Consider the following 12,480-nt stretch of genomic DNA (forward strand, 5'->3'; position numbering starts at 1 on the left):
TCGAAGTTGTGGTACAATTTGTACTTCAGGCCTTCGTGCCAGACAGCATCGAATGCCTTCTCCACATCCTTACAAACCAAAATGGCCTTACCAGGGCGACCGTCTGGCGGTCTTTGAACCCATTGAGTGATTATGGATATTACGTCTTCTGCACCGCGCCCCGGCCGAAAACCAAACTGGCAGTCCCTCAGCACATTCTCCGTCTCTAGGTACACGGTCAGGCGGCGGCTTAAGACGTGCTCGAACACCTTTCCAAAGTACTCCAGAAGGGAGATGGGCCGATATGAAAGGGGGGCGGAGGCGGGTTTCTGGGGTTTAGGAATGAGGATGGTATGGGAGGCCTTGAATAGTTGTGGGAAGTACCCAGAGGCTAGTGAGCTGTTATATAGTGTCGTCATGTGTGAGATTATGTTGTCTGGCATACGTTTGAGTATGTGTGCATCGATGCCTGAAGGGCCAGGGGATTTTAGTTTTAGTGCCGAGATAACCCCCTTTACCTCCTCCAAAACGATGGGGCAGATAAGGGGATCATCTTCATCTAACTGAGAGAGATCAACAGTCTCGTCGGGAATGAGGTCACTACAGCTGTTCATAAATGAGTTAACACTGTGCAAGGTGCTAAAGCAATGTGGTCCTTGCACAGGATGGGGCTTAAAGACCTCACTCCATGCTGACGCCAGAAGGTCAGCTTGGTGTTGGGGGGAGTGTGCAGAGTGGTTAAGATGGTTGATGACCTTGGGTGGTGGCACAGAGCACTCCTCCAGCTCACGTTTGAGGGTCCTCCAGAACTTGGAAGGGTCCTTCTCACAGGCGCCGGAGAGCGAGGCCATCAGTTGCTCCTCTTCTCGATGTGAATCGATGTAGAGGGACTTCCTCAGGCTACTCTGTAGCCAGTGCATGTCTCTTAGGATGGCTACACGGGCCTCTAGGGGTGCTTGTAATAGATCTGTAGATCTGTTTTGTAGTGCAATGCGTAGTCTGTTAGTGCGCATAGAAGCGGTGAACGTGGCAATCTTTCGGTGCTTTGTTCTAGGAATGTGCTTTTTTACAGCGTTTTTGACAAACTTTGTAAGTGAGCGCCATTCCTGCTCTATCGCCGCTTGTGGAGTGTTGTCCATGTTTGTGTTGGTGTATGTCGTGAGAGTGTTTTTGAAGCCTTCCCAGTCGGCCTGACTGTAACGTAACCGAGGCTCACTGGGGATAAGGATGGGTGAGGTGGAGATGCGAAGGATTAAGGGTATGTGGTCTGAGAGGGTGGGGGCACCGGGTGAGATAGTGGAGTTGAGGAAGAAAGCTCGGCTGTTGGAGAACACCAGGTCGGGCTTACCCTGCAATCCATGACCTATGAATGTGGGAAAGTCCGGACCTAGGAACTTCAGCCGGTGAAGTATAGTAAGAGAGTGTAGTTGCCGACTCACTGAGCTGCTGTTGTGCGTTCCAGGGCTCCAAGCAGCATGACTGCAGTTGAAATCGCCAATGAAGAAGGTTGGGATTTTGTATGACATCACCTTGGCAATGTCAACAAAGGGGAGGAAGGGGATACGGGGAGGGCGGTAGAGGGTACAGAGGAGGATGGGACCGCGAGTGGTGCTTAACTTGATCGCGAGCATCTGCTCATAATGAAATTGATCAAGTATAGTTGCCTGGAGGGACTTCCTGGCCAAAATACAGACGCCCGAGTGCAAAGCAAGACCCCGACTCCAAGTATTGAAGCCTTGAATCTTGGGAAGAGAGTCGGGGGCTGGATCACCCATCGAAGTCAAACAAATGACATCAGGACCGTGTCTGGCAATTTCTAACAAGGTGCTGGTCCTTTGTGGGGCCCAGTGACGGACGTTCTGGTAGAACACACGTAAATCCAATCTATCCATAGGAATAGTTGTCTTTAGTGAGTCCTACTAGTTGGAGGGAGTTTTAAGAGGAAGCTTAGTTAGCCTTAGGGGCTTGGAGGGTAAGCACTTCGCTGTCGAAGGAGGAGGAGGATGCACTACCACTAGACTGGACAGTGTCTGGAATAGTGCTGGTGAAGGGGATTATGTCCCGCAGCGTCTCCTTTGTGAGTTTCGTCAGGTTCAACTTAGGCCTCCCAGTCGAGCTGGCTCGTGGTATGGCCACACGGCGCGGGAGCTCGGAGGAGGATTTGTTTGCCCCTGACGAGGAGGAGCGGGGGCTTAGGATTGGGGAGCGTGAACGGTTGCTACGTTGGTAGGATTCATGTCTGTATGCCCTGGACTTGGGGCGTGATAGCCTGGGGTTAGGTTTAGGTTCTTGCGCAGCCTTCTTGGGGCAGGTGGAGGAGGAGGAGGAGGAAGAGGAGGAGGTGGGGGAGGAGGAGGAGGAGGAGGAGGAGGAGGAGGAACGCCGACCTTTTAAGGGAGGCTGGCGGGAACGTGAGGAGCTTTCCAAGTTCCTGATTGGCTGACCGCTGGCTGGCAGGGACACCCTTGCGAACCACGCTTGCCAACTACAGGAACTTGGAAAGGCTAGTTCCGAAGATTTCTTTGATCAGTGTGTGACGGGTCGTAGGATGCATCACGTCACTACACCACCGTCATTAGGAGGTTTGCCACCAGTGGCGCTTGCGACTATGCGTGAAAGTTGATATTTGTCTCGTATTTCGTACAAGACCTGTTTGACATGGGTGAACCTGCAGAAAATTTAATTTCTATCGACATTAGAATACTGAAACATATCCACCAGCGTCAAGATGTCAGCTCGCGGGTAGGTTTTCAATTGACGCCAAGGAAAAGTAAATAGATAATTAAAATAAAGGATGATAAAATGAAATGAATAAGATCAAATAAAGGGGGCCGCCTGAAAGGAGACAACTTAGTATAACTTACCAGTACAATTTTGCGAGATTGATTGCAACTGTTGCAATAATTTCTGTTATAACATTTCTTTTTAGTTTTTACTTTTAAATTATCAAGTTTAATTTTAAATTCATAGTTAGAAAACGGAACAGAAACTCCAATAATTAAAGACTAATCTTTCACATTCGATGATATGAAAATAGAATTGAATATATGGCAAGATCATAAAAAAGACGAGGTTCATTTATTTACAAATTAAACCAGGTGAAAGCTACACCTAGGGTCTGTAAGTTAATATATATTTTGGGGTTAAGTTGAAATGAAAATTATTATTATTATATAACATGGCATATTTCTAGTTATTTAGTGTGATTTCCGTGTCAACTTTTCTTCCGTACTCGAATGGTGCAGTCTATGTGTAAACAAAAATACCTCGGTGAAAAGCTGTCATGAGACTTGTCATTTACTTACTTACTTGGAGCAAGATTCAAAATGTCATCAGTTGTAATTAAACCCCAGGCTTCAGGGTATGTAATGGGAGAGAAACTTGGCTCTGGAACTTTTGCAGATGTATATAAAGCCTTTTCACAGTCGACAAAAAGAGAAGTCGTAGCTATTAAGTGCGTTCGCAAAGCTAACTTATCTTCGACTTCTGTAAATAACCTAGTAACAGAAATTGAACTCCTCAAGAACCTGAAACATGAAAATATTGTCGAAATGAAGAATTTTATGTGGGACGACAATTATATATATGTAGTTATGGAGTACTGCAGTGGTGGTGATCTGTCAAACTTCATACGCTCAAGGCAAAGGTTACCAGAGTCAATATGTAGTCGTTTTCTTCAGCAACTTGCCTGTGCCCTTCAGTATATGCGAGAAAAAAACATTAGCCACTTGGATCTAAAACCACAAAATATATTACTGTCATCAAAGAAAAACCCTGTGCTGAAGATTGGTGATTTTGGCTTAGCACAACATCTACAAGAGGAAGAAGTAAATTGTGCTATCAAAGGAAGTCCACTGTATATGGCACCAGAGATTCTCCTGAAGCATTCTTATGATGCTAAAGTGGATTTGTGGTCTGTTGGGGTTATATTATATGAATGTTTGTTTGGACATGCACCATATTCATCCAAAACTTTTAAAGAACTGAGTGAGAAGATACAAACAGAGAAGCCCATTACAATTCCATATGGTTCAAATATTTCAAAAGAATGTGCTGATCTTTTAACAAGATGTCTACAAAGGGACCCAAGTAATCGCATAGATTTTGATGACTTCTTTAAACATTCATTCATTGATTTGGAACATAAACCAGGACCAGAGAGTCAAGAGAGAGCAATGGAACTCCTCACTATGGCTACAAGTCTTGATGCAGCACAGCAGTTTGAAGAAGCTTTTCAGTGCTATATCAGTGGTCTTCAATACCTGGTGCCTTTGCTTCATGTTGAAAATGATGCAAGTAGAAAATTGAATATTAGACGTAAGGTGAGAGAATATATGTCAAGGACTGAGGAGCTCCAAAGAATCATTAAATGTGGTGATGAAGCTATTACTAAGATCAAAGAAGCGGAAAGTGGTGGAAAAATTTTTTCCAGACTATCCAGCAACAGTGTTGTCGAAGAACTACTTCACATGTCTAGTGCAACTCCTCAAATAAAATCTGCAGTAGACATAGCTCTTTCTGGGGAGCAGTATGAGCAAGAGAAGAGTTATGGAACTGCCTTAGAGAAGTATCAACTTGCTCTAGGAAGTCTGATGAACTTGCTTCAGAATGAGCCAAAGGGTAAAAGAAGAGAACTTTTACTTGGGGTGATTGAAAAATGGATGAGAAGGGCTGAGTTGGTAAAAGGAAAGCTGAATGATTGTAATTCAGGAGCATCATCAGTGAATGCTAAGGAAGAGTTAACATCAACAACTCTTTTGGAAGGGGAATATGAAAAGCAGTGTTGCATTCAATGACAAGTGCACTGCACAAGAATAATTAATTTATATTTATTAGAGGCCAGTTTTACAACTATTCAACTTTATAAGGAATATTCATTGTTAGGTTTTAAATATTCATTATGAGTTTGTTATATTTTGTACTGTCACTTGAAGAACTATCAAATGTATTTATTTTGAAGGCACAGAAATAACTTGATTAACTGGAAATTTCATAGACAGTGCCAATCTTTTCAAGAGAACTTGCCAAAAATAAATCATAGCAGTCCCTAAAGCTGATTTTTAAATGAATTTATATATATTTATACTTGTTTGGTAAAGGTTAAGATGTATTGTTTGGCCAAATGTATATCAGTATTTAGTAGATATATGGTAGAGAGTCTAATATTTTGCTCAGAGCAGCATATAAAAAAAGTAGAATTTACCCTTAACCTCCTTTTGAATGTTCCCTCTTAACTTCTTAGCATGAAAGACTTTTTTCTCATTAATGTGTCTTTTGCAGTTATAAGCAAATTGCAAGATTTGTTGATAGACTAGTTTAGATGATATACAGGGATGTTATGTTGAAAATTAAGTAATGCTATTTTCATTGTTTATTTCTGTCTAAATATGCCAAGAGCTTTTTCCCCTTTATAAGGTAGGTAGCCAAGTTAAAGGCACATACCTACTCCCACTCATTCCACTCACATCCACCACTCTTTCCTCCCTCTCATCTTAGCTCCTCATGAATGATGGGTCATCCCAGTGTCTCACCCACCGCCCTATGTCAGAGGCAATGCAGCAAGACGCAGCACATCCACAGCAAGGACACTTCACTTAATCAGCAACCCCCTCACCCCCACCCTCTGTCCCCTCTTGCAGAAAAAGAGAAGATGGGGAAAAATTTCTTTGGGCTGTGTCAAAATATTGTTCGCATATAAGCACCCCTTACCCCCCTCCATCCCATCCTTGCATAACATTATAATCTATACACAGTCACTCCACTCATCCCTATCTCCTGCCTTCTCCCTTCCTTTCACAACAGACATTTCCTTCTTGTTGAATGGCCCCTTCACCCCATCTATCTCATCCTCAGTTGTCGCCTCAAGTTCACTCCCTCTACTGCTTTCGACACTGCTTTTACAAATATTTCATTGCTCTTTCTCTCCATGTGTCTAAACCATCCCAATACTCTTTCATCAGCCCTATCTCCCATCTCCTTTTACACTCCCATTCTCCTCCTCACCTCTTCATTTCTCACTCAAACACATTTAAACTTCGCTGCCTGTCTTAAATTTCAAGTTTCTGTCCCATGCAGTGCCATCAGTACAATCACCCCACTTTACAATATCCTCTGCATCCATTCCTGGATGCCTATTTCTCATAACAATTTTTAATCCCCCAAAGCATATACTGTACTTGTTTCTCGTAATCTGCAATTTACCTCCACCTCCGCTCCTCCCTTTCTTGCCACATGCAACCCCAAATACCTAAAGCTGTCCACTTCCTACAGCCTCTCTCCCTTTAGACTTCCAAATCACTGCCATCCTCTACCCTTGTACATCTCATCACCCTTTACCCACATTTACCTTCAACTTCCTCCTATTGCATACCTTCCCAAACTCTGTCACTAGCTCCCATAATCACTCCTCTGACCCTGACACAAGTGAAGTGTCGTCAGCAAACAACTGACTCTCCATTTTCTTTAACCATCTTCAGTCCCCTGCTCATTACTCTTGCCTTTACCTCCCACACCACCCCATCCATGTACACATGAAACAGCCATGGCGGCATGACTCATTCCTGATGCAGTTCCACCTTTACCTCAGACCACTCACTCTCTCCATTTCCCATTCTGACACAGCTCTACTACTCTTGTAAAAACTCTTAAACTGCCCTGAACAGCTTTCCCCTAATCCCATATATCAGCAAAACCTCCCACAGTGACATCCTGTCTACCCTGTCATAATCTTTTTCTAAATCCATGAAGGACCAAAAAACATCCATATCTTTTGCTAAAGCTTTCTCACATATCTGTCTTACCACAAAAATCTGATCCACACAACCCTTACCTTTCCTAAACCTACACTGTTCCTCACCAATTACTCCCTCGGTTTCTCTTCTAATCCTCTCAATTAAAACCCTTCCATAATCCTTCCGAACTACAATCAGCAAACTGATCCCTCAGAAACTACTATATTTACATTTGCCCCCTTTTCCCTCCTTAGACACACATTAAACAACCTCGCTAGTCAGTGATAGGTGTCATGTGGAGTGTCTGAAGAAGGGAGGTGCAGTAATAGTGGACTGGTTAGTTATTAACTTATACCATAGTATTATATATATATATCTATATATAAATATATATATATATATATATATATATATATATATATATATATATATGTATTTACCTAGTTGTATTTTACGGGAAGGGGAGCTATGCTCGTGGGGTCCCGTCTTCATATCTCATTTTATCTAAACTATTTTTAAATTCATGTATTGTTTTTGCACACACCACTTTCTCATCTAACTTGTTCCAACTGTCTATTACTCTCTGAGGAAAGCTGTTCTTTTTCAAATCTCTTCTATAGCTGTCTTTTTTTATTTTCTTTCCGTGTCCTCTTGTATTTCTGTCATCCCATTTTATCAGATTCTCTCTATCAGTAATTTCTATGCCTTTCATGATTCTGTAAATAGCTATCAAATCTCCTCTCTCTCTTCTTTGCTCTAGTGTCTGTAGTTTAAGTTTTTGTAGTCTCTCTTCATATGATAGTTTTGAGAGTGTTGGTGCCAATTTTGTAATTGCTCTTTGTATTCTTTCAAGTTTTTTTATACATTTTTTTGTACTTGGTGACCATATCGTTGCTGCATATTCCAATCTTGGTCTTATCAGGGTGATTAGGATTTTCTTCACCATTTCTTCATCCAGGTATGTAAATGCAACTTTGATTGTTCTTATTAAATTATAAGTTTCTCCAAAAATCTTATTTATATGTTTCTCAGGTGACATATTATTCATAACAATGACTCCCAGGTCCTTCTCATTTTCTACTTTTTTTATTCCTTCTTCTCCCAAATTATATGATCCTGTTATTCTGTTTTTGCTTTTTCCAAATTCCATTATACTACACTTTTTTGTATTGAACTCCATCTCCCACTTCCTACTCCATTCTTGTACTTTATTTAGATCTCTCTGTAGTGATTCACAATCTTCTTCAGTTTTCACTCTTTTCAGTAGTTTTGCATCATCTGCAAAGAAGCTCATATAGCTTTCAATTCCTTCATCCATATCATTAATATATATAGCAAACATTATTGGGGCCAGAACTGTTCCCTGCGGGACACCGCTTATTACTTCATTCCATTTTGAGTGCTGGTCTCTTATCACTACTCTCATTTTTCTTTCTTGCAAAAAGTCTTCCATCCAATTTAGCAATTTACCTTGTATTCCTCCTTCATATTTTAATTTCTTAAGCAACTTCTTATGTGGTACTTTGTCAAAAGCTTTTTTTAGGTCTAGGAATGCACAATCAGCCCATCCATCTCTTTCTTGTATTATATCTATTAGCCTTGAATAGAAACATATTAAATTGGTGACGCATGATCGTCCTTGTCTGAATCCAAATTGCCTTGGATTCAGTACATTGTTTTTTTCCAAGTATTTTACCCATCTACTTTTGATAATTCTTTCACAAATTTTTGCTATTGTACTTGTTAGAGAGACTGGTCTATAGTTGGTAGGTTCTTCTTTATTTCCTCCTTTATATATAGGTACTATATTTGCTTTTTTCCAATCTTCTGGAACTTTTCCTTCTTTTAAGGAACTGCTTATTATGCTATGTATTTTGTCTGCCAGTTCATTCCTGCATTCTTTCAGAATCCAGTTTGCTATTTCATCTGGCCCATGCGATTTTCTGACATCAAAATTACCCAAGTGTGTCAATATTTCATTCTTTGTTACTTCTATTTCTTCCATAGGGGGGACTTTTTCTTTCCACTCAATCTCTTCAGGTTGTATATTTTCCCTTGTAAACACTGATTTAAAATGTTTGTTCATAATTTCTGCCATTTCCATTTCCTCAGTGTATTCAACTCCTCCTTGTCTTAATTTATCCAAGTCTTGTTTGTTTTTCAGTTTATTGTTTACAAATCTGTAGAATAGTTTTGGTTGATCTTTACACTTTTCTATAACATCTTTTTCATATTTTCTTTTTTCCTCTCTGCACTTTTGTACATATTCATTTCTATAACCAGTATATATTTTCCATTTTTCAGGTCTTCTGTCTTTTTTCCATCTGGTCCAGGCTTTGTCTCTTTTGTCTTTTAACTCCCTACAACTTTTGTTGTACCAGCATTTTACATATTCTTTTTCTTGTTTTTGTCTTGGGACATACTTTTCCACTCCTTTTTTGTAAATTTTTGTCAAAATATTCCATTTCTCTTCCACTGATTTTTCTTCTTTGTATATTTCTTCCCAGTTTTCTTGTTGGAAGAATTCTCTTATTTTATCAAAGTTTGTTTTTTCATACATCATTCTTCCTTTTCTCTATTGTTCATTTCTTTTCATATATTTTTCTTCATTAAGTTCCAGTTCAATCAATATGTGGTCACTTTTACCTATTGGTGTTTTATATTCAATCTTGTCCACTATTCTAGGTTCAGATGTAATTATTAAGTCTAGCCTCGATGGTTCTTCTTCATTTCTATACCTAGTGTTCTCTTGTATCCATTGTGTCATTGTATGGTCAGTAATCATCTCAAGTAGAGCATTTCCCCATGAGTCATCACCACTCTTTACTGTCATTTCTTCCCAGCAGATTTCTTTGCAATTAAAGTCGCCCATCATAACTATTCTTCCTCCGTCTTCCATTATTTTAGTTAATGCTATCTTTGTGTCCTCTAACATACTTTTATGTTCACTCTCCTCCCATGAGGCTGTTTTCGGAGGCACATAATTGGTCACAAATTTTCTGCTCTTCTTATCTCGGTCTTCCACTTCTATCATAATCATCTCTACTGTATTCTTTCCATATATGACACCTTTCACATTTATATCCTTCTTAGTCAGGAACATAACTCCACCCCCTTGTTTTTTCTCTCTGTTTCTAATCCAATAATTGTATGCATCATGTCCTACACTGTTGGGTGGTAGTGGGCCTTTTAATTTTGTTTCTACAATTCCCATTATGTCCAGTTCTTTTTCTTTCAAATAATCATTCAGTTCATTCAATCCTGTTATCAATCCATCTATATTTGTGTAAGACGCTCTTAGTTTTCTGCCACTTCCATTGTGTTCTCTGTTTCCCTTATGTTTTTCTTTAGTATGTCGAACTGCTTTATTTTCATGTTCACTACTCTCCAATAGAATCTCTCTTTCTCTGACTCCGTTCTTTCCTCGTTTTTTGCCTTAGCTTCAAGTCTTTTCTGCTTTTCTGCCTCTCTTTCCTCCTTATTCATTTCTCTTTTTATCCATACCTTTTTATATTGATCATTTGTTGCTAGTTTCCCTGTTTTGGATAGAATTTTCTCTGCCGTTGTTTGTGACCTGAATTTAATCTTAATTGGTCTGGTCTTATCTGTACTATATTTTCCGAGTCTGTATTTTTCCTCAATTTCCTTTATAATTTCTGGTTCATCTTCCTGGACTAATTTTAATAAACTGCTTACTCTTTCATTTTCCTCCTTGATTCTTACGGTTCTATCTGGGTTATGTTTCTCTTCCATTCCTAATATAATTATACATTTCTTTTTGTCAGCTAATTCTCTTACTATATTCTCCTTCTGTCTCATCACTTTAATAACTGAGTCTTCATTATGTTCTTTTAACACACAGCATATAAATAAAATATTTGGAGAAACCTACAATTTATTGAGGTCAATCAAAGTGGCATTTACTTATATGGATGAAGAAATTATAAAGAAAATACTAACTACACTAATAAGACCAAAACTTGAGTGTGCAGCATCACTTTGGACACCCAGTACCAAAAAGAATATTAACCACTTCCATACGGTGCCGCCTATGTAGGCAGCATGAGGAGCAAGTAGGTACTCACTGATGCCGAAGTCGCCATCTTGATTATATTTATTGTAGTTGTACTTACGTAATTTTCATTCTCTCTAAACTGACTTCATCAGTTTTCTATGGTTATCAAAATACATGGGTGAAAGAGAACGGACAATTTAGCACTGACTTTATTTTTTATAATGCGATTTTTATGTCGGGCAGCTAATGCTGCCAGACGTGCGATGTGCCCCGGAGGGAAGAGGTTAAGAAACTAGAAAGATTACAAAGAGCGACAACCAAACTAGCACCGACTCTCGCCGAACTAACATATGAGCAAAGACTATGCAAACTGAACCTACCAACTCTGGAACAAAGAAGAGAATGAGGAGATTTGCTGACTATCTACAGAATAATGAAAGGAATGGAAGTTTTAGACAGGAACGACCTGTTAGTGTGGGACAACGGTAAAACGAGAGGACACGGAAAAAAACTGAAAAAAGATAGTTATAGAAAAAACTTGAAAAGGAACAGTTCCCCACACAGAGCGATTAATACATGGAACAAATTAGACAACAAAACAGTATGCGCAAACACTATACAAGATTTTAAGATAAAACGATGCGGAGACATACAAAGACGGGTCACCACGAGCATAGCTCCCCTCCCATAGATTACAACTAGGTAAATACATATATCCCAACCCCATACAGTGGGAAGTGAAAAAACCCTGGTAGAATTTTTTGGAAGGAAATTAAAAGAGGAAGAGGAGGTGAATCAAGTTGAGAAAAGGTAAAAGGTGCAGATGGAGAAATGATAATGGAAGAGAATGCAGTGAGGGGAAGGTGGGCAGAATATTTTAGGGAGTTGCTAAATGTGAAGGAGGATAGGGAGGGAAAAGTAGTTACAGTGGGAAGCGCTAAGAAAATGAGAGTGATGAGTGAGGAAAATAAAGGAGAAATAGGGAAGCATGAGAGCAGGTAAGGCACCTGGGTTGGATGGATGCCATGTAGAATGTCTGAAGAAAGGAGGTACAGTTATGGTGGACTGGCTGGTGAGGTTATTTAATGTATGTTTAAGAGAGGGTAGAGTGCTGGAGGACTGGAGGAGTGCCTGTATAATTCCGCTTTACAAGGGAAAGGAGGACAAGTGTGAGTGTAGTAGTTTCAGAGGGATCAGTTTGTTGAGTGTAGTTGGGAAGGCTTATGGGAGGGTCTTGACTGAGAGGATTAGGAGAGGAAGAGAGGGAGTAATTGGTGAGGAACAGTGTGGTTTTAGGACAGGTAGGGGATGTGTAGATCAGATTTTTGTGGTAAGACAGGTATGTGAGAAAGCTATAGGAAAAGGTAAGGATGTTTTTTGGGCTTTTATGGATCTGGAAAAGGCTTACAACAGGGTAGACAGGAAGGCACTGTGGGAGGTATTGCTGATATATGGGATAGGAGGAAAGCTGTTAAGAGCAGTCAAGAATTTCTATGAGAGTAGAGCTTGTGTTAGGATTAGAAATGGAGAGAGTGAATGGATTGAGGTAAAGGTGGGACTTCATCAGGGGTGTGTTATGTCGCCCTGGCTGTTCAATCTTTATATGGATGGGGTGGTGCGAGAGGTGAATGCAAGGGTAGTGGGTCAGGGGTAGGAGATGGTTAAAGAAAAAGGAGAAAAGTGGGAGGTGAGCCAGTTGTTGTTTGCTGATGACACTGTGCTTGTAGCAGGATCAGAGGAAGGATTGAGGAAGTT

At 40.2% G+C, this 12,480-nt stretch overlaps 1 protein-coding gene across 1 annotated transcript; it reads left to right on the plus strand.

Annotated features, from left to right (window-relative positions):
• Window positions 1-3,203: 3,203 nt before the first annotated feature.
• Window positions 3,204-7,077, plus strand: Aduk (unc-51 like kinase 3 homolog Aduk). The gene has a single exon (XM_076212559.1). It carries the CDS (start codon window positions 3,306-3,308, stop codon window positions 4,773-4,775), a length of 1,470 nt encoding a protein of 489 aa, XP_076068674.1. The 5' UTR covers window positions 3,204-3,305; the 3' UTR covers window positions 4,776-7,077.
• The last annotated feature ends 5,403 nt before the right edge of the window (window positions 7,078-12,480 follow it).

The sequence above is a fragment of the Oratosquilla oratoria genome, chromosome 30, assembly GCF_046742065.1.
Source record: "Oratosquilla oratoria isolate Oo_2021 chromosome 30, ASM4674206v1, whole genome shotgun sequence".
Lineage (NCBI taxonomy): Eukaryota > Metazoa > Arthropoda > Malacostraca > Stomatopoda > Squillidae > Oratosquilla > Oratosquilla oratoria.

What these genes read in the sequence shown, in the direction of transcription:
- Aduk (XM_076212559.1), top strand. Translation starts at nt 3,306, where the DNA reads ATGTCATCAGTTGTAATTAAACCCCAGGCTTCAGGGTATGTAATGGGA.